The 27515-nt window shown below is 38.1% G+C and overlaps 1 protein-coding gene across 13 annotated transcripts in view; it reads left to right on the forward strand.

Moving 5' to 3' along the window:
- LOC124414286 (hepatic leukemia factor) overlaps positions 1-26847 on the forward strand; it is a 212297-nt gene extending 185450 nt beyond the window's left edge. For 8 of the 13 annotated variants that reach the window (XM_046895323.1, XM_046895326.1, XM_046895315.1 and 5 more), the window contains 5 exons: positions 17217-17359; positions 21741-21972; positions 22930-23078; positions 23939-24076; positions 26581-26847. In XM_046895323.1, the coding sequence (XP_046751279.1) occupies positions 17217-17359; positions 21741-21972; positions 22930-23078; positions 23939-24076; positions 26581-26667 (749 nt within the window). In that variant the 3' untranslated portion in view covers positions 26668-26847. The remainder of the gene's footprint in view (positions 1-17216; positions 17360-21740; positions 21973-22929; positions 23079-23938; positions 24077-26580) is intronic. The other 5 variants (XM_046895317.1, XM_046895316.1, XM_046895322.1 and 2 more) reach the window with 5 other exon arrangements.
- The last annotated feature ends 668 nt before the right edge of the window (positions 26848-27515 follow it).

Genomic DNA, 27515 nt, shown 5'->3' on the forward strand with positions numbered 1-27515 from the left:
ATTACTTTGTCACCGAAAAAGCTCAAATGCGTATACCATAGATATATTATACAGGTCATTCCAACCTTCTTTCATCAGATGTTGACGAAATTTTGAGAATTTCTTTTCTTCGATTTTCCTTTAACTGGTAGAGTTATGCTTTATTCAGCCCAAGGTAATGTTCTGATCGATTTCGACGTTGACGTATATTCATTTATTTATTTATTTATTTATTCATTTCTTGTATAAAATTTACGCGTATGGATACAGTAAATTTCGATACAGGTAAATGTTTGTTGGACTGAACTGAAAACTAGAAGAAAAAAATATTATGATAACTATAAAAATAAAATGGAGTTGAACTAGTCTAACATCCATTAATGACGGCACAATAAATTTATAACTTACAAAAAATACATAAAATTTAGTGAACAATATTCAATTCATCATTTATCTATAGGATTATAATTATTTACTTTGTGTTTAACAATATCCATCACTTTAATTTGGCTTTAACATGGATTTCATTGATAATGATTTTAAGCTCATTAGGTAAACTATTAAATAAGCAAATTGATTCTGTATGCCTAATATTTTGGAGAATTTCAAAGTAAAAAAAAGCATATGCATGTGTCAACGCTATTCTTTTTGTAAAGGGTGTACACTTGTGGAGTCTTGAAAATTTTCAAAGAATGCTAGAAACGATGAAAACTGATGAAATGGAAGGTATGTTGCTACTTCGAAATTTTATGGACATTGTAAATTTTACTCAGATTGATACGACCAGCTATTTTTTATTTCGTTGCTCTGAAAGCTCATCAGTTAGAAAAACATTTAAGTTTAAAAAACTCTGCTTAATCAGAAGATCGGATTTTTCTACTATTTTCCAGAGAACAATCCATCACAAGTTGCCGATATTCATGCTGCTTTTCAAGTTTACCGCAAATCTTAATCACTTGTGGTGTACAGGTTTCTCGAAAACAGGAAAAAAGTACATTTTTATTAGGGTTCCTTGAAAAAAATTGTACATTTTTCCTTACCATTAATTGACATGGTCGAATAGGAAAAAACGGCAGCATGAATATTTGACGGTTATACGTAGATTCATGGCTTCATGGCAATACAAACAATTCACTTTAGTTGTATTTCTATAAATCTCTAATTGACATTTAAACAAATTAATACTGACTCCAGACGATATAAAAACGACTAGAACGAGGAAGAAAAATGCAATCAGCCAGGATTTCGACTTTTTGTACTCGCTACTGAAATAGTTTTTTCAAAGTCCAAACATCTGCTCGTCTCACTGTAAAGTTGAAGTAGATACCGTGATTATTGTGAAGTTTTAGCATATATGTATATGTATGTATATCTTTGAAAACTGTTCACCTGAAAAGTCGCATTTACTTAGAATAACGATTTACACCGAAAGATACGAAATGATGTCTTGCACTGATAGTGAGCAAAATGTTATTTGTTATAATTACCTTGTTATATTCAAGGAAATTGGTTTCGACGGAACAGCGATTTAAATACTGTCTGAATTGACCGGATGTTTGGTACGAGTATGTAAACAATGTGATTATAGTTGTTATTGCTACGTTTTCCGGTTATTCCTACGTTGGATTTTTTCGTTTAAGTTATTAATTTTTTTTTTTTATCAAATAAGGCTTTAACATCGATTTATTACTGCACCAACATCAAATTATCGCAATAGTTATTCAAGAAAATATAGCACGAGTGGCTATCAAAAAGAATATTAGCAAATGCTAGATTTTCAAATTACACGTAATTACTTCGCGCACGTATAATTTGCGGACTCTGGTGCAGCACAGAGTATAGTTAACAACTCTTTTCATTTGCCATCACTGATGTGACTACTCACATTTTGCATACTCAAACCTAACGTGGATGCTACTAACAACCTTTAATGGATGGATGGATAGTAAACTGCAATCAGTGCCGCTCTTGCTAATTGATGTGCAAGCAACTATTTTCTTTCAGCATTACCAAGGATTTAATTATTACGATTAGGAAAATGAAAAAGAAGCTTGGAAAAAAAATAACGTACATTTTACATCTCGGGTAGTGAATATATGGAGAGCACTTTTTTGTAAAGTCTACAGCAGTGTCGTAAGATTTACAAATCCGATAATAGACCAATATTAAAAGTTACAATATGCTTAGGTAGATGCACCACAATTCATGTAGATCTGACTCCATGAAAATCTACATTACATTTTTTCCCGCGAGCAAGTAACCCATCCACTTCTAGATTTAATCATCTAACCTTGTAATGTGGAGTATTTTTCCGTAAGGCAATTTTTTCCGTGATTGAGGTTGCAAAAACGTGAAAATCTGGTACATAGAATCGTTGGAATGTAAGAAATCAAAATATCGAATGTATTAATATTCATTTCAACGGTTCTTTACTTTGGCTTTCTATACGTTGACCTTTCTACATTTTGACAAGTACGTAAAATAAATTTCTACCTTTTCAAGTACATATTCGGTGTCTTGTGTAATCCTTCTATCTTGTAAAGTGTAGGTCGTTTCGTGAATTTTAAACAAAGTATCCTTATTGGCCAATGACTCGTTACATTTATGGGATTTATTCTTCAATTATTATACTAACTTGAATTACATTAAATTAAATGTATATATTGATTAAACTGAATTGAAAAATAAATAATTAAAATAATTGCAACGAGACATAAGCCTATGATGATAGTTGACAAATTCACAAATAAACCAATACTTCTCGAGATGTTTTCAGCAAGAGAATAAAACATGACTATCATGACGAAAGCAATTTTGTCGTCACTGAAGAACCATTTGTGATAAAAATGGGGAAAAATATGTGCGTGCTTCTTTAAATGGGCAGATTAAAATAAGTACAAAGTGAAGTTAATGAAAAATTCGACCCTAAAATCTTGTCTGGCTTCACGTGGAAAGTTTCTTCGTCTCAAAGAAAAGTCTGAATAATTACAGGGCTCGTATATTTACACGGATAATACTTCTAGATGTAGGAAAGGGTTCTCAACCTTCTTAATGTACACTATTGTTTTTGGGACAACATGACATCGTACATATATACATGGAGCTGGCAGCTTTTTACCCCGGTAACGATGTTTCGAACAAAAATTGAAGCCCTTATTTGTTGGTCAGATGAATATTGACAGGAGCAGTGAGCTTAACCTAATTCTTTCACCATTGTAATTGACGACTTGCATGGCTCTCAGTTGATTGAATTTTGTGATTGTGAATAAACTAATTACAGTTCTGAGGAGCCCCCCACCCAAAGGACCGAAACGTAAATGAGACTGCAGTTCTTGATTGACCTATGACACCGCAGGAACATCACAATATTTTTAGATGCCTCGCTGAAATTCGCGACCTCTTTTGGCCAGCCACGGAAAACACGTTTCAATCAGGTGTCCGAAAATAAATTCCTAAGAGAAGGTGGTGCGCAGTTCTCCTTTCGCCAGGTACCTACAACGTTCTGACGACGGTTCACACGGAGTCATAACTTGCCCACCAATACCACTGCGTTCACTTTCTAAGCCGCGGGACTGACACGCGGAGGTTTTATCCTCCCGGGCGGCGCAGGGAAGAGGGAGGATCAATTCCTCACCGCAGTAGGTCACCGGGTGATAGGGAAACGCGAGGTAGTTCTCCGGCTCACGAGTCACGGACTGTACCGAGATGCCGTCGCGGGGGCGGGGAAGAGCGGAAATGGAAAGAGAGTGCGCGGAAGCATGTGTAACCTAACCTAGCCTAACCTCATCATGCCGACGAAAGCGAAACCTCTTTCACTATCGTAGGACGACGCCAGGCGTCGTTAGCCATGCGGTTCTTACACCTATTAGTCCAGTTAGAACAGGCCTGAATTAAAAATATTCGGGATATGGTTGCATTATTGTGTATGTATGGCGGTTATCGACGGTTAGGAACTGAAATCTGAAGTCATTTTTGAGCTGTATAGCCGATTTTTCGAGAAAACAGCAAAATATGACGTCTTTTGCGTTTTCCTCAAAAACTGCTATCGATTAATGGAAAATGACTTGACCATCGTGTAGAGCGAAAAATTCTCTACCGAATTATGTCCTCACACGTTGGGAGCGGAGTCGGATTCACAAATAAGGAAAAAAGAAATTCTACTTATCGACCGCATCTGGAAAATTTTTGTGAAACGATTTCTTTCTTCTTAATCTGTAAATCCGGCTCCGTTTCAGACATATGAGGACATAACTAGATGTAAAATTTTTCGCTCTTCACGATCGTCAAGTCATTTTTCGTCTGTCGACAGAAATTTTTAAGGAAAACGTAAGAAACTTCCAATTCTGCTGTTTTCTCAAAACGACGGATATACAGTTCAACATTGACTTCAGATTTGAGTTCCTGAGGGTCGAAAACCCCTGCACACAATAATAATTTTGATGATGATGTGTGAGAACACAGAAAAATATAGAATAATTTTTTTTTGATGTAGATCATCCTTGTTTGTAGATTTTTTTTTTCTTTTTTTTTTTTTTTCTATTCTTCTTCTAATTTATTGCTTGTAACAATCAAAGTAAAATTGCGTGAACACTTGTAGAATTATAGGTACTCATTTATTACGAAAATCTACATTTAATAGACATGGATCTGTTTTCGGGAACGAAGAAATATTTTACGGAATTTCGCTGGAAGATATCACTGTATAGAAAGAATTTTTCATAAAATTACGAATATCTACGAGAAAGTGTGAACTACTATTCTAGAACCACTGCTAGACGTCGCATCTCTCTCACAGAGGAAATTTAACTGAAGACAAGTCCCTATCAGATCATAGATCTGCATTTGAAGAGTCTTCTTATCTTTCGAGAATAATCTCAGCGGATTTGGAGAATCTGTTGCATATATTTAAACTTACTCTGTCTTAATAGGTAAATTTTATGAAAAAGAAACAAGAAGTAGTCAATCGTTGATGCACACCGAGAGTTCTACAATATACTAAAAAATATTACATCCGTTTCAACGACTGATGTACAAAATACGATCGTGAAAAACGAGCCATTGTACGACTGCTTGTGAAATATCACGAAATTTAAAGATAAATTCTATTCACAAACTACAATGTGTTCCAAATTCCCTTAAATATCATAGAGGTTTTTGTAGAAAATTACAGACACTTTTTTTTAGCAAATTAGTACATTCTGGAAACTATCCGGCGTACAATAGGCTTCCCTATTGCCTCATTTCCAATCAATGAAACTGAGATCTATTAATCAAAGATAACAAGCTTCGGTCAATTGAAAATCAAACCATCCTCAACCAACTTTTAAACCGTCCTTTGAGAAAAGAGCTGCAGCTGGGGAAATCCCAACAGGATGAATATTTATGCGTGGACGGAGAAGAGAGGATAACAGCACACAACGATAATCACAATTATGTGAAAATAAAAGTAGAAGAAATAGAAGAGGAAGGAACACGTTCAAGATATTGCCTCACCTGGACAAACATCATCGGTATAAATCAACTTCAACAATCACGTCGTATTCATTTAATTCTGTATGTATAGCTGTACGAGTTTTTTGAACCGAGGAAGCAAAACATCGCAGACACGAACAGAAGATTCGAGCTTCGGTAATGGAGCTGGAGGTTATCGTTCAAGATTCCTAGTTAAAATGACGGCCAGATTTGAATCGACAAGATCTCCAACTTCTTCTGAAAAGAAACCTCTGTCAAATAGCGACCGACGAAGAAATTCTACTCTATGATATATCCACGGAAAGTTGAACTCTTACTGACCTTTCGGATAATTTTTTCTTTATTTTGAAGTTGATCAATCGAAATGACGGCAGATTTTTTTCTCTCAATGACACCGGAGCGGGCTGATTTGACAAAAACATGCGGGTTTAGGTTGAGTACTTCTTGCCTCTCGTTGTTCATGGGAACAGCACGCTATCCAGTCGATATGTATGCCCTGTAGGTCGGAAACGAGCATGTAACACAATCCGCCTTGATCGTGCTGCGGGCTCCGTACTCTGGACATTAGACTCGCGACGTTCCTCCAGAGGACGCCTCGTGGTTGGCCGCACAAAAGTCAACCTGCGCTCCATTCCACGCCAATAATCCTACAGTGCAGTGGAAGAAACAGGGTGTAAGCAGATCGGAAAGAGCTTGTTGCTTCGAGATTGATTCCCATGCGAACATGAAAAAAGTCATAATTTGAATCAAAGTAATAGACAGTAGAATGCTTGACTTTGTGTCGACTAATTCGGAGTTGAATAACTTAGGTGAGAAGTTGGGATCTGTTATTAAAAGGAGAAAAATTTTACTCCTCATATGGCAATCCACATTGAGGGTTGTTCCATACGAGGGAAAAGCTGAAGATTAGGATATGCCATTGACGTTTATTCGAATGATGCCAGTTACAAGACTTTCGACGTGGCCGCACGCTCATTGAGATTTTTGTCTTTTTATTGATTTATTTTTCTTTTGCATAAATATTTGGGAAGAATAATTCTCTGTCTGGATAAGTATATGTAGATGAGTTGAGAAATATGGAAAACAAACGTTTGCAACAACCCAAGAGGTTATGAATGACCTTATTCCTTAATTACAATAAAAACGGAACTGGGAATCCAGGAAATGGGTTGAAGTTTGGACCTTTGAGCTGTACGTACACTTTACGATAATCATTGATGTTATATTAGAGTGAAACCGGATTGGTGGTCTTGAGGTGTTGATGTAGTAGCGTTCAGGTAATTCCGGATGGATACATGGGGATCCAATTATATTATCTATGGTTTGATACAAGGACGCGAGGATTCTCATTTCGAAACCCCAACTCGTTAAAAACAGACAGTTTTGTGCCGTGATTATAAAGAGTGTAAATACCAACAGCTAACCTCTTTTGGAGGACATAACTTGGAGAGGCATGCCTCGTGACGAACGCTGCGTCAAAAATTATTATCTACGTGTAGCCTTGTCAGTGTGACCTCAAAGTAGGAACCCATACTTTGAGTTATAACCTTTCTTTGTTTTGCCTAATTACACTCGCCAGTTTTTACTTCGCCATCTTGCTGTGTGCTGTGTTAACTTAAGTCCTCTTTAGAAAGCGTTAGTCAACTAATTCGGGCTGCAGATTTTATTCCCTTCTCTTGACGGTCAGGCGGTAAATCGTTTCCTCGTCTCGGCGAAATTTGTCGACGTAAAAAACGCTACCGAAAAAGGATGGTTGCTGATCATTTATCTAGCAAAAATGAAAAAACCGACATTTGAGCATCTGAGCTCTTACGTACCTCTGTATTTTTTCTTTGACCACAAGTTAGTGTCTGCTATACAATATTTTTCGATGTTCGTATGAGCAAAGGCTGTCTCCAACGAATAAATTTTTCGTTGAATCACAATAACAATTATGAGGAAAATAGGAGATGGCTATGCCGAGAAAAGGGTAAAATCAAGATTCAAATATGGTATAGTAATGGATGGATTTACTGTCGAGGTACGAGGATTAGTTTTATACTATATAGAACATCATACTCCTATTGTGTGTAGTAAAAAATGTGTTAAAGAAACGGAATAACCGTAATACTAGATGGAAAATCTATATTTTACTATGATAATATACCTACGTGAATTTTTGAGATACCTTTTTCTCTGTATATTGAAAGTCATTGCAGCAAATGTAGCATGCATTCCCAAAGGTTTTTCTCCAGCTTGGCCGTTAAGGGCAAAGGGAAAGAAGTTAATCAGATTGAAGCCGTGGCAATGCATTCGCGTTACTCTAAAGATATACTTGAAGTTTCACCTTGACCCGAAGACCCGCAAGGGTAGCGTGCATCCTTCACCTCAACTCTTCACTACTTAGTTAAAAGATTCTTATGGCTGCTAATAATTCCAACTTGTCACTGGATCAGCAAAATATTGACACGAAGTGCGATTTCGGCGAAGAATACTGGCCTAGTGCTTTTCTGTTGAGAGAGAGAGAGGAGAGAGAGGGGCAAGAAAACACTTAAACAAATCAAAATACTCGACTGTCAATGGTGAGAATCTCAAGTTCTCTTGTTTCTCTTTTAGTCGACGAATAATTATGACGAACGAGACCAGTTGTGGAGAAGATCATGAATTTTATCCGTACTGAAGCACGTGTGGAAAAATTTTCTGTTGAAAACCTGTTTCGCGTATTGAAAGCAGTGACTTGTCGGAAGTGAATATAATTTATAGAAAAACCCGCTAATCACGACGGTGTCATGAAAAAGAGTACAAAATAAAAACGCGCATTTTGCGAGTGTGAGAATATTGTGACGCGAAGCGAAGGCACGTGCATTGCATCTGTATAATTGACCGTCGCAGCAAGTTGGATCTTGATTACGTTTGCCAAGGCCATCAGTGACTGACACTCGATAGATTCCAGCTTTCCAACGCCTTCTCAGACGCTCGGAATTTTTTCCTCGTTGGTACAGCTTTCAGGTAATGCTTGCATGAGCTCCGGACTCGCAAGTTCTTGCGCGTCACGCTCCAAGCATCACATATGTGGGTACATACACATGCCCGCTGTGATTTTAAGATGGGTAATATTTTGGATGAGTAGGTTAAGTTAGTAATGCAGAACATCTGCGTTGCCAACTTGTCCAAAAATTAGGAGTTTCAGAATCACTGCGGGCAGGTGTAACTGCCTACACACAGTCTGTACCAATCCTCAAAGAAGGTGGAGAGTGTTGCAGAGTAATCTCGCCAATTGCTCTGAGTACTAATATTTATACGAGCCAATTTTACATTATTTGCTAAAAAATCAACGTGAGTCGTTCGAATATCAGCCCGCGATGTTACTTTAAATTGTTATAAGCCGGCTCTCATCGTTATAATGAAAACAAAAATTGGTAACACACATTCGTTTGAATATAATTCTTGTGATTTCCTCGTTTATATTTTCACTCAATTTACTTTCGATGAATAGAAACTTTTCCACCAACACGTAGTCTCGCTTTTTTGAATATTCCTCACCGACCGTTTCTATTCTGTATACACCAGCGATGAACGATATCTGGAATAGGTTATGGACTAAGAAAATGAGTGGTATGCGCCTGCCGGCGGATGTTCAAAATAGCCAGCGGCCAAGGTCGCGGAAAACTATCTCCAAACAAATGTGATTGTTTATATGCTGAGTCGGTTACGAGGTGGTGGCCCAGTAACAAGGCAAAGCTATAACTATACATGTATGTAAGCGTATTGCTGAAAGGCAGTCTGTTCATCTGCAAAATTGTTACACCATCATTTCGGTGGTTGGTGATCAACGAAGTTCACAAAAGTGTGACACTTTTTCTTTGATCGCATGAACAATAGCCAATTAAATTGTTTCACCACTTTTGAGCCGTTAATATACAGGGTGAGTCGCTTAAAGTATTGAGAATGGGAGGGGCTTAGTAGACGCGAAGGCACATCAACATTCGGCGAATGAACGGTCAGAGCAATTGCCTCAGACTGTGATCGCGACGGAAGAAGGATACTCAATTTCGTGTTATATGGAAAAAGTATGAACAAAGACTAATTCAGGTAACGTGTTTATGATTAATAGATCTCGGGATAAACGTTTCGACGATCCTTCAGCTTATCACAACAGCTTTCGATCAGACACATCGAAGTGTAGTTAGAGAACTAACTTTGATTATCAATCGCACAACTGGTACCGCTTACCGCACTTTCATCCAAAGGGATGTGCCTTTGCGTCTACTGAGCCCCTCCATTCTCGATACTTGAAGCGACTCACCCTGTATATTACTGACAGACTCATACGTGCGAAAGTAACGGGACAAGAAGTAGACACTCCAGAAATGGAAGTTGGGCTAGCTTTTGGTTGAGAATTAGGAATACTAATTTTCGCCACTTGCTGCGTTAAAGTTCTTTGGTCGATCTAATATTAGGATTATTCAGTTCAAGTGCAGCTGATGGCTAGAAAAATAGCTGTCATACCAAATTTATACATGCATATTTACGAGTGACGAACAACACGGACGCAGCGAGTGCCGAAATCGCTACTGCGAACATTGACAATGAGACGAACCCAGACTCACTTTTGGCTGGATAGTTGGTTTGAGTGTCTACTCTTTGTTCTCTTGAATTGTAGTCGAATTAACAACAGCATGAATTTTCACAGATGTCCAATTATTCCCATGTTATGTTTACCTAGGGTTGAATCACATTTATATAATACAGGCGTAAAGTAGGTACGTTTTAAGAAGGTTGATGTTGTTTTAGATTTCTATGTCTGAAGTTCTTCTGCAGGCATATCGACTAGGTCAGCCACAGAAACCACCGTGTTGTGCGATGAAATTGGGTAAACGAGAAGAAAAAAGAATGAGGACAATGCAGCGGTCCCGACGAGAAAGTCAACCTTCGGTTCTACAGGTGCGGATATAACATTTGGTAAAGAAAAAGAAGAATCGCCATCCGTGCCCCGATTCAAGGAGAACCGGAAAATCCTTGGCCGAATACCTGAAACGCTGGACCCGAACGACTTGAACGAAATTCATATAGTGCCAATTCCAGATTCCTTGTTTTGCTCGTTTATTTGAATACATGAACATTCATCTTGTTTTGCAAGAAAACGATAAACTTTGGTCCCCGGGAAAAGTATCAAGGATCTTTAACACTATGCTCGCTGACTTTTTCTTCTTCGGAAAATCGATTCCTCGTATGATCCAACGAATTATCAACCCTTCGCGGGTGGATTTTTCATATAATGGATAATGATATTATCCATTCATTTACAAACCTGGGCTGTCATGTTTGATTTTCTGTCTTCTAGTAGAATGACTCTGAAACTAATTGCGGAATCAATTTTATGATCCGTGATGTATTGAACGGTGTCTAAAGCTACATTAAAGAACGGCAACAGTTAGTGAAAGGCTGCATTCATTAGCATCACGAAGATTAGTAATCTCTTTAGCGTGATGTAAATTGAATCCCCGTAACAATTATTATATTTCGCGCCCGAAAAATAGTACCGTTACAAAACTCTAGACTATTGCCAAATATCCGTTGAGCAATTCCACAAGATGATAGTACTAGATATAACTCATGATACTATTCTGATACTTTTATGACTTTTTTGTGTTTTAAAGACGATGGCCAATATCTCAAAAGCCCCTACTTGTACTTGAATCATACTCTGATAGAAGACCACCAGGATTGTTCACTTCGAAACATAGCTTTTGCCACCCACATCAGCAGAATGCTATCAAATCGACTAGTGCTTTATATCATGAATCTGTCTTATACTTTTCGGATCGTCAATGATTGCGACCTATGATTGCGTCACTGGCCTTTGTGTATTACGGAGATGTAATTAGTTACGATTACTGATCTCTTGTGGTTATCAACCCTTAATTCGCACAACAATGTTACGTTTTATTCAGGGAAACAAACCGAACCAAAACCAAAAATGATCGCACGGCCTTTTCGATTCATTGATTGATGTACGAAGGATCTTATACACTATGGTTTTTGTTGTATAATCTACTGGAACAGTATCGGCTAGATAGAAACTGAGTTGAAGAATCGTTTGACCCTTTTCGAGATCAACCCCCTTCTACTTCTTGGTTATAGGCAGGCATTGGCAAGTGCTGTTCTCATTATGTGACACGAAATAACGATTTTTGAACACGACCCAATGTAGTGCATCTCATTGTTGCCAGTTTGTAACGCGGGACGCCTAACGCTGCAACAACAATGCGGTATCCAATCATTACATACATGTACAAGGTGTTACATTCCGACCAATTCACTCTAATGGAAATGCAGAAAAGTGATCAAAATGAATGTCGGCAGGCTTTGACAAAGCAGTTTATTAGAGGGTCAATTCGATTCGGCTAAATTCCAGGTATATCAATCAAGTTGTTTTTTACGGGAAATCGGCTCATTATGAACGTTAATTTCAATTTTGAAGATTCGGAATGCTGGTTCTGATGCGACGAATGGAAACTCCGAATATAATATCGATTTGGTGAAAGTCCATTGTCGATGATTTGCGACTGTTGAAGTCGCTAATTTCCAATTTAATCTGAACCGTGTGAAATTTTAGATGGAACATGAAATATCAACGTCATGTAAACCCGATGACAACTATTTTCATACGGTTTTTGAATTTGTTGGTAGTGAATCTGGTTTCGAAAATATAAAATTGATATTAGTATACCCAAAATGACGGACCAAATATAGTAAAATGGCATTTAAATGTGATGACCATTTTTTTTTAAATTTGTATTTCAGTTATGGTTGAATTAAAAAATCTCGATTTGTTTAAAGTAAGCAATCCGTAAAAAAACCTAGAAGAATATGTCTATTATAATTCTGATAACAATTATTGCGGGAGGTCCATCAAACAGGACACCCGTTACACTCATATATGTATGCAATTTCATGTAAATACGTACATAACTATGCATACATACGCGTGTGAAGTTATATTGAACAAACGATCACCATACGAAACAATTTAAGTATAGAAAACAATTTAAAAAAATAGGTGAAGGAAGTGAAATGTACAGGGGAACCTGAATTCTCACCGTTTAAGAAGTATGATGAAGTAGAGATGATGAATCGCTAATATCATGAATGTTTAATGACGAATGCATCGTCTGGCTCTAGAGTTTAAGATCCGCTTTAACAGCATCATTACGTAAGATACAAAGTAATGTCTCTTCCATTTATCATATTAAACCCAAAGACGAGAGAGTTTGTCATAATTATGGTCAGAATAAAAGTGCGTGTAGGTTTCCAGCCATTTTAATATTTAGTTTCACCTTCTGTCTATTACGTATTACCAACGAGTCTCTCTCTCCCTCTTCCACTTGAAAGTAAAAACAAAAGTTAAAAATAAAATAAGAAATAAGAAATAGCTGAATCCGGAAAAATGCATTCATTTATTTCGTTTATTTCTTTTTATCACTTTGCACAAATCATCGCAAGGTGCGTGATTGTAATTCAAAATCATCACGCTATTCAAACTGTAATGGTTAGATGAAATGAAATGCACCTAGTTTTCGATCTTTCTTACGGCTACTTTGCAGGAAAAGAGAATCTAAACAAGCTCGAAACTTTTCTATACTGCGTAAAAATAAAAGCATTACGTCATCATATTAGTTGTGGACGTTAGAAATTTGGAGTTTATCCCTTACAGATGAATTTATCTTTTGAAATGCGCGTTGAACTTCTGTTTCCGACGTATTTCTAATCCTTTTGGCATTTTAATTCGATATTTTATTAATAAAAGGCTTGATAAATAGATTCCAAATATTTTTGAATGTCTACATAGAATATTTATATAATTTTTCAAATAACTATTTCTCTCCGTAGTGCGGGCGGAAATTATTTGGAAAGTATGACACCGTTTCTCGTACTATGCAGTCTCTTTTGCCAATTAATTGGAACAAATATTTTCACGGAATCTTTTTATTTATCTTACACAAACCTTATCCCTGCAGCTGATCGATGTCTTTAAATATTTTTAATTGTCACAAACTGAAAATTTGATTACTAATTCTATAATTTATGGAAATTCTTCAGGCTTTGCTTAACCCTGAAACTGTTAAGGATTTCGTATCAAATTTATACGTGCACATGTTGAGTAGATTCACAAGGAATATCCGTAATTTCCAAACACTGTTAAGAAACTTTTTAAATACAGTACCATATCAAGTCAAACTATTTTTTCGGGGGTGATTTTAGAATTCACTTTTAGAAAATTAAAGACGGAATTTACAGTCCATGTGAGTGGTTTCCAAATTGAGTTATGGGATATTCGAAGTCGCGGAGCAAAATTAATGGAGATGTACATTAATTCTTTGCCATATAGATTTTCAAATTAAACATACTCCTATCGAATTTCTTTATACACGTATCACGTAAATTGAGCAGCATGTTTAGTAAATTCCAAATGCCATACAATAAATGTCTAGTAAATTTACGAATATAACAAACTTAGCGTCGCTCCAACCAAGTTAGGCAAAATTAAGAAAATTAATTGCAATTTAATGAGAATGCTTGGGTAATTCACCTTTAAACTCTTAAACTTTTTCCAGATTTTTATGTAGTAAATGTGTGGCAAAACGAACATTTTTAATGGTGTAGCTGGGTGAATATCATGAACTTATGGTGAACAGGGGAGGTCGAATATGCATGTGTCAACACATGCACAGATTTCACACGAGTTAACGCGGTCCAGTGCACGCCACGAACTTCTGCTAAGCTGACATTCACAAAGATGGATCGGGATGCTCATGGCTCGTCAACAGGCGTCACGCAAGAGGTTCGAAAGCATTTGGTCAAATAGGTTGACAGCAGTTCGTGGCGTGCACTGGACCACTTTAACTCGTGTGAAATTTGTGCATGTGTCGACGCATGCGCACTCGCCTTCTCTGTTCACCATAAACTTACGATATACTTGAAATATCGTAGCAGCATGCGGCGCGAATAGTCTGTTAATCTAACCCAACCTGGAATAAACCTAACGATACATAGCTCTAATTTCAATTGTCAACAGGAAGATATTGATGGTCGATTATTCAAGAAGAGGGTGCGTGATTCAACCCTTCGAAGCATACATTTTTCCTTGTAGTGCAATTCCTTGAAACTGAATATACAAGGGTTCTCGAGGTCACTGATTTCAAAAATAGAGCAGATCTAACAAATTTTTGAAAAATTCAAAATGCAGATCTAATATAAGCGTATAGGATCAATTTTTATATTTTCAGTCCGCGATCTTGAATTTTGAAATTCCGACAGCGGATTCGCTTTTAGCAACCCCAAAAACCTCCTGGTAACAAATTTCAAGCGAATGAGATCAATTTTTATATTTTCAGTCCACCATATTGAATCCGCTATTTTGAATTTTTGAACTTGTGACGTCAGATTCGTTTTAAGCGACCGCAAAAACCCAAGATTATCGAGTTCCACTTTTCTAGTCCGCATAACCTTTCCACAACTACATTTATTCTGTAAAAACAGGTATTTTCAACGCCGTGTATTTATAGGGCTCACTATATTCGCGGAATCACATTAATCCCTCTTAAAATATCAACATTGACATCTTAGAAGTTCAATCATGCAGAAAAAAAAATGACAGCGATATCTCAAAAATTGGATATTACTATTAGATTGTAAGTCTGGCGGTAGTGCCCCGCCATATAGAATATTTGAGTAAATTTTGTGTGTAACGACGATAGCAGTAGCGGCAGCAAAAGATCTCCGTGTTGTGTTGTGACGAGGCGTAGTCACGACTAGCCTTGACAGTCGACCCTACCACTACACAATTCTTGTGGCGCACACGAACATGCAGCGACTGTAACCTATCCGCAACTATCACGTTGCGCGTTGCCACGAACGGCCACCTTCACATTACTACACCATTCTGTGACCGTTTACGAGTTCTGCATACGTAGGAACAACGTTAAAACCGCTGACTGCCGGCTACCTACCACTACTTATTGTTAGTTGGCTGTCTTCTTTCTTGGATTCTTGTCCAAATCTGACTGCGCAGCTAACACAATGTTGAATTGCTCGAATTTTTTTCGCTCTATACGAGCTTGGTATATTCAAACAGCCACGATATTTGAAAAGGAGGGGAGTGGGGAGCAAACGGGTGTTCTATTGATTAGCGTTTCAAATACTTAATCAACCCTTCTACATATCGGTTAATTCTTCCACCATTTTCCTCCAGCGTTTCAATGGGTAAATGACGCGACTGGTGGATAAACGAAAATACACTAATCTGTATCGGACTTATTAGCATGATACTTATGCGTGCGTGTCGAGAATCTGAGACGTTGAAGTATAGGTTTTTTTTAACACTGTTTTTTTCGTTCTATGACCAGTCATTTTCGCATGAGGCTGAACTGAGAAAGATGAGAAAATAATAATAAGTGCCTGGCCTTAAAAACTATGAATGCATCGATTTTCTTGGTTCAAAATTGTAGGACATTGTTGAATTAATTTCAGGTTTGCAATTATGGGCAATATTATTGCACAACTGAAAATGTAACGCCACTGTCATAAGTCAAGAAAAGTGCCAACAGAAAGAATTAATAAACTTAGATGCAACGGTGAAATTGAAATTGGTGGGTTTAGTCACAACAACATTCCTAGGCAGCGAGAAAAAATGCATTGCAACTTTCAACTGATGGTATCCATTCGTAACCGACTTTATACAATTTAAATGCATTATTAGAAAACAGGACTTACATTATTTAAGATTAATTTCAATCGATCTATCTGAAAAATTGATTTACGAATATGGGACAAACTACATATAAAACTGTGACACAGCCATTTGTAGTTTAGGCGTTCGAGAACTATTCAAACTATCGGCAACTCTGTACGGCCGATAAAACATCGCGAATTTGAGTAGATGCGACCTAGGGTGGCTCTCCTGTTGCCCCCTCGCCCCCCGCGATACAACTGCTTGTTGATCTGTCATCTCGTAGTGTGTGACACCAAACTTTCGCTCCTCGTTTATACCAGTTTTAGAACTATTTTTGAGACTCCGCTTTTTCTTTTGACAAACCACGCGATTCACGGAACTTAAGGGGGTACCCTAGCCGATTTCGACTCCAAAAACACTCCAATTACTTTCATTTGAAGCAGAAATAAACAAATGGCATGAATTCTACGAATATACCATTGCGATTTCGTATAATCCAGTAAACATTTGCAAGTTTCGTCGCGAAAGCACATTTTTGACTATGCTGTGTAGATCTTATAGACTGTGTGTGTGGTTCTTTCGTGAGTGTGACTCTTCGGTATCACTACTCAAGTCTGTTAGATGGCCCAGCCGTCTAAACAGGGATATGAGGATATGAGAATCATATCATTTTGATGCGAAGAGGTTGGTTAAAGAATAATATAAATTCGAATACATATTAGGTGACTTGAAAAATTAACGACGGAGCCACGAAACTAGCAAATGTATACAAACCGGGCACACGAAAAACAAAAATTCGAACACATAGGTTGATGAGAGAAATTAATGACACTGGGGTCAGGGCGGCTAGGTGGTCTAGTGGAGTAAGTCTCCGGCAAAGCATCTCTAGATACCAGGTTCGAATCCTGGCTCCGTCGTTAATTTTTCAAGTCACCTAATATGTATTCGAATTTATATTATTCTATAATCCAGTAACTGGAATAAAAAAAAAATATTTATGTTTTTATAGTCAATAACATGCCTAACCGATATTGAAATGACGTTGTTGCAGGAAAACAGGGGAAAGATATACCTGAGGAGAAAAAAGATGACGGAGAGTTGTGGGGTAACGTGGAGGCGCAGGCCGCCTTCCTAGGACCAAACCTTTGGGACAAAACGCTACCCTACGATGCCGACCTGAAGGTATTAAATCATGTATGTATACAGCCGTGATACGGTAAGAAGCCTAGGTCACACTCAATCCGCAAGAAACCAGAGTGCCGTTTCCCTAGTTGTGCTTATATCCAGTCGTGCATGCATATGCGTGTGTGTGTGTGTGGGTGTGTCAACGAAATAGGTCTATCACATCCTCTGCCAGCTCGTACGACCCCTGAGAATTACCCACCGGGTGATTACAACGTTGTCACCGCTATTAACCGCGTGTTCCTAAGCAAATGTCGTGGTGTTTATCAACGATTTGAATTCTGCTTTACCGGTTTGGTCGCAAAAATCGTGTTGGTGACACAGAGCTCGAAATTATCGATACCGAAACCTAGTCACCCCCGATGAATCTTAAAAATGTTCGAATACCGGAAGAATTATTAAATTCTATTACTTTGAGACGTGCTGGAAAAGTTGGAAAATTTTATGAATACGAATTTATACAATCGCATCGCTCTGATCAAAATTCTCGGATCAAATACATAATCATAATTGATATTCCGATTTAAATATCAATAATGGAAATAACGATCTATTAGTAGGTGCACCGCTCCAGTAATTTTTCATTGCGTTAGTTGGTATAAAGTCGCTTTTCACTATTTATGTTGTTCGAATAAATTATAGTGCCTGCAACTGTATTACCGATATTAATCAGCGTGCAAGTAGAACATACATGGATACTTTCCGTCACTTAATAGACTACAAATCATTGTTCAACTAACGAGCGACACATTTTGTATTCAACCTGCCGTAACGGTTTATGCTTCTAATGGATTGATTAGTATATTTGCAAAAATCATGATCGTGTCTACTTACCTGATCGCGAATGTTGATCGAGCGCAATTCAAATCATCGCATTACGATTCTTATCGTTTATTTATTACCTTCAACTGCTTCAGTACACACGGAATATTTCAAAGCATTATATTTTGGCTGCGTAAGACAAGTTACAGCACGGAGCGTGATCTGTGTTACCGACCGTTGCTGAAACGTCGGTAAGACAAAACCATCTTGCGTATCTAACAAGATACCGCAAATTTTCCCGAGAACACCCATACACGTATTTAAAACTGCAACTGCATGTGTGTATATGTAACACCCTACATCGCAGGAACAATGTTGCTTCTTTTTCCCGCCTGTTGTGGCGTTTTGTTCTCCTTTTGACGTTTGTTTGAACTTATTTTCACTTGGCAGTTTTGATTTCTGTAGACTATCTTGCGCATTTTTAAATAACACAGGATATCAAACTTTACGGTTTCATCCTAAACTTTTGTTTTTAAACAACGTCGTTGTTATGTTTTATGTGTAGAATTTATGCCCTTCGAGTCGATGACGTAATAATTAGAATAAACGAAGCGTGGTTTAGCGTAAAACATGAAGTAACGCCAATACGTTCCGATTGATTCTATCAAAGATATCACTTATATACTGGGTGTTTCTAAGAATTAACATACTGAAGTTTTTCGTTTTTCTGTTCGCTAAGTTTAATTGTGACTGTTTGGGCGTAAGATTTATCTACCTGCAGGTTCTTCACTTCCCAGCTCACCGTGTACTCGTTTCTGAAACCAGTATTTGTATTTGTAACGGAAACAGAAAAAAAACATTCAAAATTTGAATCAATTAGACGGATGAATGTCAAAAAATTTGGTTGCGGTTATCGATTCTCTCCTGACTGAACGTCACTCCAGACTATCTTGGGAATAATTACATACAATTTGTGAGATGTAAGAAACAACGTTGGCACCAAATTGCACTCCCGATTTCTTTATGTACGTATTTCAATTCACATGCGATCGCATTTTTATCGGCGTATTCGGCCAACGAAAGTTCAAGGTCTCCGCTTCCATGGATCACTGTAATCTCATGTACTGCATGAACAGTTTGAACATATTATACATAAAAAATCAGAGCCACAAAGATACGAGTTCGTATTCGTGTAACTGCCTCGTGGGGAGCAATTGTTTTCCGCCAAATTCACACCTAAAACTTTTGAGCCGTAAAAGTTGTTTTTTCTCGCCATCTTGATCGGTGAGGAATATCGGAGAGATAGAAAAAAGGTGAACATGAATTGAGAAAAAGGTAAAAATGAAAAAGAAAACGGCACGAAGAAGTACAAAAATAAAAAAAAACCAAAAGCGGAGGATGAAATAATCATGAGACTGCTATGTAAGTGCAGAGGAACAAATTCGCCACTTGTCTGTACTACTTATTTCATTCTTTAATACTCGGTTTGATCTTGACCTCAACGTTACTTGAACAAATCTGCCGTCGAATAGTGTGAGTGCATGTAACGTTATCAGCACCAAAAGCACCAAAATGACGAGTGACAAGATGTGCAGTGTTTGTTCCATCGAATGTTCCTCGTTGACGCAATTCTTGGCCAAAGTGGCTTGTATACACTGCTTCACCGAGAACTTCACTTGACCATGTTAACAAGTATTGTTAGAAATCCATCAGCCAAGGTTATTCGTGCAGTTGTACCTAGTGCTACACATGTGCGTCATTAACAGTAGGCGGACAACTATATGCTCGATGTTTTGTGATTATACAGTTGGTACTTTACACGATTGCATACTGCGATGCAAAACTCCCGGTTGTCTTTGATCGTAGGAGGAGAAGACGTAATTGTTTGGTTGATGGAAGTCACGATTACCATGTGATGATCATTATTAGTATTATTATTGTATAACGACGAGTTTTGGGGATGTTGCTGACTGTGGACCTTAGATAATGAAGTCATCTGAAGTCAGTGAATTTCACTGAAAGGCTTCGGAGAAGACTGAAAGTAGTCATCTTGTCATACTTATTCGAGTGAAGGAGTAAGCATCTGCGCTTTCTGCAAAGGATAGTAGCCGAACTTTTCTCAAAGTCAATCATAGTATTATTTTAAAGCTGTTTTGAAATCCTTTTTACATTCTGCTGCCATACGCATATCTACTATTTTGTGGATTATTAATAAATGCTGAGTGAAATACTAAAATGTACATTCAAGCATTCAGGTGTTGTAGATAGCAATCTTTTCATAGTATTCACAATTTCTAGAGTTTCAGAAGAGAAATTTAAATGACAAATTTATTCCTAGTTGTCGAGACTACACCTTTCACAATTGGTTGAACACTACAGTTTAAATATGGCAATAAATCGATAAATATATTTGAACGGTAGTGATCGTTATGAAATCGAGCCTGTGTGATAAGCCTTCTGCTTATGATTAGAAGGGATCTAGTATCTCAAGCAAAATACAATATCATCCATAATTTTTGAATCAGTACCCGTGCATAAATGAATATACATTATCCTTGCGTAAAGAATATTCTTATTTGTATCCACCGATTGGCAACCAACACTGATACTACTAGCTATAATTGTAAGCTTGATTTCCGTTTGTGTAGTATTGATCGATATGACGGATTGCTGAATTATTATTTTTACAGTATTCATGATGCGATACATTCCTGAGTGGCGAGTCGGGTTAGAAAATGTACTTTGATTCGATATGAAGAATAGTTGCCAGTTGGATGACAAAATACGTAGGGAATATAACAAGCAGAATTCGTGACTCTTGGCTGTCACAGCGATCTTGTCCGACAATATTGTTCTATCAATAATTTTCCAGTAACCAGTAATATTCTAGAGATTGAAACATTCGTTATACAATTTGTATATTAAAAGTTATCTTTCGGTCTTAAGACTGACAATGGGATAACCTATACGCACATAGCAGAGGCATTGTACTTCCAAACTTAGAATGGTCAGTCTTGTGATTCAATGTGATTCAATAACTGCATTTGCAATTTACATATTTGTATGCTTTGTTCTTTGATTCAGTAAAAGAGAAAGTATGTATAAAATACATGAATAAATAAATGTAGTGTGAAAAGTTATAGTTTTTATGATTTTTTCAAGATTTTTCACATCGACCTCCAATTCTGACTTCAGATTCGTGTTCAGCGGGAATAAATACACAAGAAAATACAGCCCAACCCCAGCATATACAACTTTTCTATTTTTGTGGACCTGTGTATTTAATGTACCACGTTTAAATGATATAATTGGCAACGAAAATCCGTTGCAATATTCTCTGTACATCAAGAAAGCATTTTTGTCAGTTTACAACTTTACTATACTTGGCGCGAGGTCTTTTTTAAACGCGGTGCTATTGTGGGGATCATGATACTGCAAAAAATCTGTCTTCTCATGGCAACGGCTGTGAAATCGAACTCCTCCGGGAATTTCTACGTAATCGGAAAGCCCATGCTCTCCGGAGTTGAGCAGTCGAAAATCATCGAGTGAAAGATTGGCAGCGGCGCTGACAAGCTGTATTACAGTCACATCTTTTGGAGAACTTGCAAACTAGATCGAAATTTATTTTCAGTACGTGGATCTCGACGAGTTCCTCTCGGAGAACGGCATTCCTGTTGACGGGGTTACGGGGGGTGGCCAGGGACCGATGCCAGGTGGTCAACTTCACAAAATGAACGCCGAAGCAGGCGGACATCAAGGACCGGCAGGTCTTCACCTCGAGGTGACAAAACGTGAACGGTCACCCTCGCCCAGCGAATGCTGTTCGCCGGACACAATGAACCCTCCATCACCCGCAGACTCGAGTGAGTATGATAACTTGCCCGAAAATGACGTCATCAATCCGCCGTTACGCCCCCGTTGATCCCCGGAAACTTAAACCGATTGAGTAGGGTGTAAAGCTGCAGTCGAAGAGCAGCTCTTCGAGGTGAAGTCAGGTATCCCAGGTCCATCTCTCCGAATCAGTGTCTTTCCTAATATGTTATAGCAGACTAAAAGTTAAGCTACACGTATTTTTTATCTGCCATTAAAAACTTTAAGAGCGTGAAACCACCCTCCAAAGTAAGGCATGCCAAAGGGCGATTTGGCAGATATTTTTTCAATTAAGAAAATTGCGTTGGTCATTTCTCGTTATGAGAAAACTTTTTCAGTTGGACTGGTGAAAAAATATTATGTACTTGGGGGTGAAACAGTCAAATCGTCCTTTGATATCCCTTAATTTGAAGGGTGTTTTCATCACCTCAAAGTGTCTAACGGCAGATGAAAAAAATACGTGGTACTTCGTTTTTAATCTAAGAATAGTATATTATGTATCATCGCTCGTAAACTAGATGTTTTTAGGCGAGGATAATAATGTCACGTACGAGGTGAAGGCAAAAACGGTTTACGGGTAAGCCACTTGAACGCCAGTTGAGATCCAGGTGTCGGCTCGTGCAGCGGAAGTCAGAACTACCGTATAAAGTATCTTTAGATGTTAGTTTTAATGCACACTTCGATCTGCACATCAAAATTGCTGTATAAAGACTTTATAAGGCAGTTCCGAAGTTCACCATATAAAGTGACACTTTACGGATGTAAAACAGGTGACTTTTTCATACCTGTACGGGAAAAATCAAATTAGAGAGGTCGACCTAGATACCTTCCTTGTTAATGCCCAAGCTCATACTTCTCGAGATCAGCGGATGCGAGGGCGACGGTTTCTGGTTAATAAGTCTAACCTTGGGCGTTGTCGGTTTCCTCGATGGCGCTTTTGGCGATAACAGCGGAGGACTCGTCGTCAACAATACAATTTGGATTATCTCTTGTAGCCCTGTCCATGGCCTCATCTGGGCGAGACTTTGATCCTCGCACGCGTGCCTTTTCTGATGAGGAACTAAAGCCTCAGCCGATGATTAAGAAGTCTCGGAAACAGGTGAGTCCACCATATAGTAATAATATCTTGCTTTTTTTACCCTTAAGCAAGTTGGAGGTGGTTATAAATGGCCAACCATTTTTTAGTAGTACGGGACAGTTCTCAAACGTCTGAGAAAACGTTTCGGATGTTCAGGGTTTTACTGATTTCAGGTCATTAGACCTAATTCCACTAATTGCCAGAAGTTCTACAGTTATTGACTTTTGAGGTGTCTACTGTACTACTACTACTTACAGGTTGTGTTTTTCAGTAGTATAGACTTTCAATTCAAACTTGCTTAGTTCACAATTATTCACAATTAGCGTAGTGTCGTTTACAGGGGAAATATTTGAGCGAACAAAGACAATCCAAAAGCACGTTGACAATCGAAGCAGCGCTGACAGCGAGTACATGAGATTTTTTTCGTAGTCTTTTACAAGACCTGTAATGTTCCGATTCAGTATCTGGAAGTAAATGCTTATATTGAGGTGAACTTGAAGGGCACTGTGGGAATACGTATTTGCGCGCGAAAAATAATTGTTCTCAAACTTACAGAATAATCATCATACCATGAAACGTGACTTTGCGATTCTGTATAATGTACGTCTCGAGTATTTTTCCAGCGACCATGAGTGCTTGCGGTTGTGGCAATCGCGTGCGACGAGAGACACCGAGAGCCATAGAGTCGATCTTTAAGCTGGTTTCTCTCGTTTCGTGATAGCCACTTCGAGCGAATGGGTCCCCTGCCTTCGCCCATCTCCTTCCCCACCCAAGTCACATCCAATCATTTCATTTCCTACAAATCCCGAACAGCAGCGCTGAATTCTCAGTGGTTCACCCTCTGGTATGAATGCGTAACGCTGTTGTGTTTGATGTCTCAGTTCGTTCCGGATGATTTGAAGGATGACAAATACTGGGCGCGACGCAGGAAGAACAACATGGCTGCCAAGAGGTCCCGGGATGCGCGCCGCATGAAGGAGAACCAGATTGCCCTAAGAGCCGGCTTTCTTGAGAAGGAGGTGAGCCCAGATCATAGACTTGCATAGATTAACTATCACATGGGGTTGCGTGAAAACGAAATTTGCTAGTGGTCTTTGCAAATTTATACGAAACGTCAGCTTGTATGACAATTCTAAAAGCATCATGGCGGTAAAATAACCGCAAATTATTCGGTTTTTTTGTAAGTTAAACCAATAAATTTACTTCGTGTTCCTTCGCTTTAAGAATAGCAACGATACGAAACCTGTAGTTAATGAAAAATTGGCTAGTAACAATACAAATGAAAAAAAAGTCACGACTAATGCAAACAGGTTACAGAAAGCCCCGCGTCTCACTTCGCATTTTTAGATCTTCATTTCGATCGGATCTCAATTAAATTATTCTGTGTTTTCCATCGATATATCAGTCAGTGGCAGACAGAGACAAAATAATTGCTCAGTTTTTGCTAATAGATTATACGACTATTGTTCAAACCGCAATTCTTGCTTTTCAATAAACACGAGGGCCAATATTGAGGCCGTATTGATTCAAGTACGTCAATTAAACGGAAATTGGTGTCACTCTAGGATATGTCTAGTTAAACACGCAACTTCTTTCTGATTGGCTGCGCCATTTTCCGCCAAATACCACGTAAACAGCGCGTTTCCAAGTAAACGCCGCAGTATACAGGATGGGAATACCACCGAAGGGAACAAATATGGATAAAACAAACCTACCGAAGCCATAATAACTTTTGTAAAGTCGAGTCGTATAATCACTTGAACGAGGCTCCGGAAAGCGATTACTGATCACTTCATCATAGTTTATTAACAACGAAACAACTGCTTGACCAAAACCACACAACTTGGCAACACGGGCAACAGTTCCTGCCGATAACTCGTACCGATACTCATTTCCCTCAGTGGTAGGCAACCGAACTTACTCTGGCGTTTACTTGGAAACACCCTGTACACAGTGGACCGTTGCGTTTCCCATTTCAAATGAACCGCGCTATGATTTTGATCTGGGCAGAAAATGGCGTAACAGTAAATAGAGTTGGGAGGGGGAAGAGCCACGGGGGGAGGGGGGGGGCTTCCAGAATGACACTACTGAAAATCGTCAGACGTCGAAATGTGGAAGGATTGAAAAAACGCGCAGTGTATGGACACGTCCATTGGCAACAGGCTGTATTACCGGCACATTGTGCGGTTTATGGATCCCGCGGCTGTATAGCAGAGCTATTTTTAGCGGTCCCGCCTGCAAAGACGCGCTTTGGGCTCCCGGTTTCAGGGTCGCCGGTCGAAATGTATAACGATCGGTTGAGAAATTCGACAGAATAGCATCGCTAAAAGAATACAGACGTGTACATATTATACTTAGATAATTCGGCCCGCGGCTTTGATCGACACGGCCGACTGATCGGGCAGCCGGCGATCTCCGCGGTGCAGGTCACGTCCGGTTATCCGATATTTCAACGACCATATCTGGTTATCATCTGATATCTAGTCTGCTAGTCCAGACTAGTTTCGATCGTAGGGCAACGCGTCCGACGCGGCGGCAAGGCGGTTGCATATTTATTTTCCAATAAAAATTACACTGATCGAGTATCGAGCTCGTTGGGTTTATTGAAAAAATGTTCTATTTCTGAGTTCATTTTAATAACAGCACTATTCCTTTCCCTACGACACGATTAATATCGATCGTTCGAATTTATCGTGACTTATTTCATGTATGAAAACATCTTCCAAGAAAACTTCACATATAATTCGTGTCGCAAACACATTTTTTTAATTCAATTTTAATCGGTTGTTTTCTCTTCTTTGTCTAATACGACGGTTGAATAATTTGATTTTCTTGAGAGTATCAATCACTTCCAAAACGTAATGAATCAAACGATGACGAGCCGATCCTCTTGATCAAACGTGTCTCTTTTCAAATATTTTCCTTTCTTTACTCAACGGATTTACTTTCAGTAATATTTTTTGATTTTTTCCCAAACTTATGCATTTTCCACTGTTTAATACACCCGTTTACCAATAATTGATAATTTTGTTGAAGGAATTGAGGTTTCCAAAACTCTAAGCTCGCTGCTCGTTACTCCACCAAAACATATCCCGATTTGTTTCACAAATACTTTGACACTAAATTTTAATTGAAAATAAAGAAAATTTGAAAGTTGCAAGAAAATAGAGAATCGATGCAATTTTATGCATCGGATCCACCTATTCCGAAAGCGCTACCTGGTAGTAATAAATATTCTGTATTTACTGAATAATATCGAATTATTTAAAAAAAGGTTTCATATCGTATAGTTTACTTCACATTGACTAGTATTTATGTTACGGAAGAAAAAATAAACAATAGAAAAAACAGGTCGTTGGAATTGTAGTTTTGTCTATCCTGCAAACTATCGTTGATGGATTTTAAATTTCTTGATAAAAAGAGCCTCGTGTAAAATGAGATGGATTCTTATGTATATCTAGAATAAAATAAGAATTGTAAGCGAATAAATAAATATTTAATGTTGTTTCGGAAATCTTTTCAGAATATGGGCCTGCGGCAGGAGCTGGACCGATTAAAGAACGAGAACATACTCCTACGTGATAAGCTGAGCAAGTACACGGACGTCTAACCAACGGCCTTCCAACCTCTTCCTAACTTACAAATAATGTAGTCCGGACTGCATCGGGGCTCCTGCAGGATCCTGGCGATCGTCCGCAAATATGTCACACATACAGCAACCAAGAGTTGAATGCTAGATTACATAGCGACAGGTGAAGTGCGAAAACGAGTCAAGGAGAGCACACCAAGAAAAAGAAGACGCAGGTGACAAGGGATGAGACGGCGAAGACGGCGAAGAAGAAACAAAAGAGACGGTGGAGAAGAAGGAGAAGAATATACAACCACATCACTCACATGCCTACACACAAGCAAGCATGATGGTAACAAGCCAGTAGACGTAATTGAAAAAAATAAATGTACGGAAAATTTCTTCAACGTGTCATCAGCAGCCCTCCCTCCCCCCCTCCGCTCGCCCCCTTTCCGCCACCAAAGTTCCTCTCCTCTTTCCTGCCCCCGTCACCGAATTTGTACATAGTTATATATGTATAGTTAGATTATATACGCATACAATATGCATATATATATATATAATATTGATATCATGTTATATTATTTTTGTTATTATTATTACTATTATTACTATTATTGTTATTGTTATTATTATTATTATTATTATTATTATTATTATTATTATTATTATTATTATTATTATTATTATTATTATTATTATTATTATTATTATTATTATTATTATTATTATTATTATCGTTATTATCGTTATTACTATGATTATGATTATCATCATCATCATCATTATTATTATTATTATTATTATTATCGTTATTATCGTTATTACTATGATTATGATTATCATCATCATCATCATTATTATTATTATTATTATTATTATCGTTATTA

Source organism: Diprion similis, chromosome 13 (assembly GCF_021155765.1).
Source record: "Diprion similis isolate iyDipSimi1 chromosome 13, iyDipSimi1.1, whole genome shotgun sequence".
In the NCBI taxonomy this organism is placed as follows: Eukaryota; Metazoa; Arthropoda; class Insecta; order Hymenoptera; family Diprionidae; genus Diprion; species Diprion similis.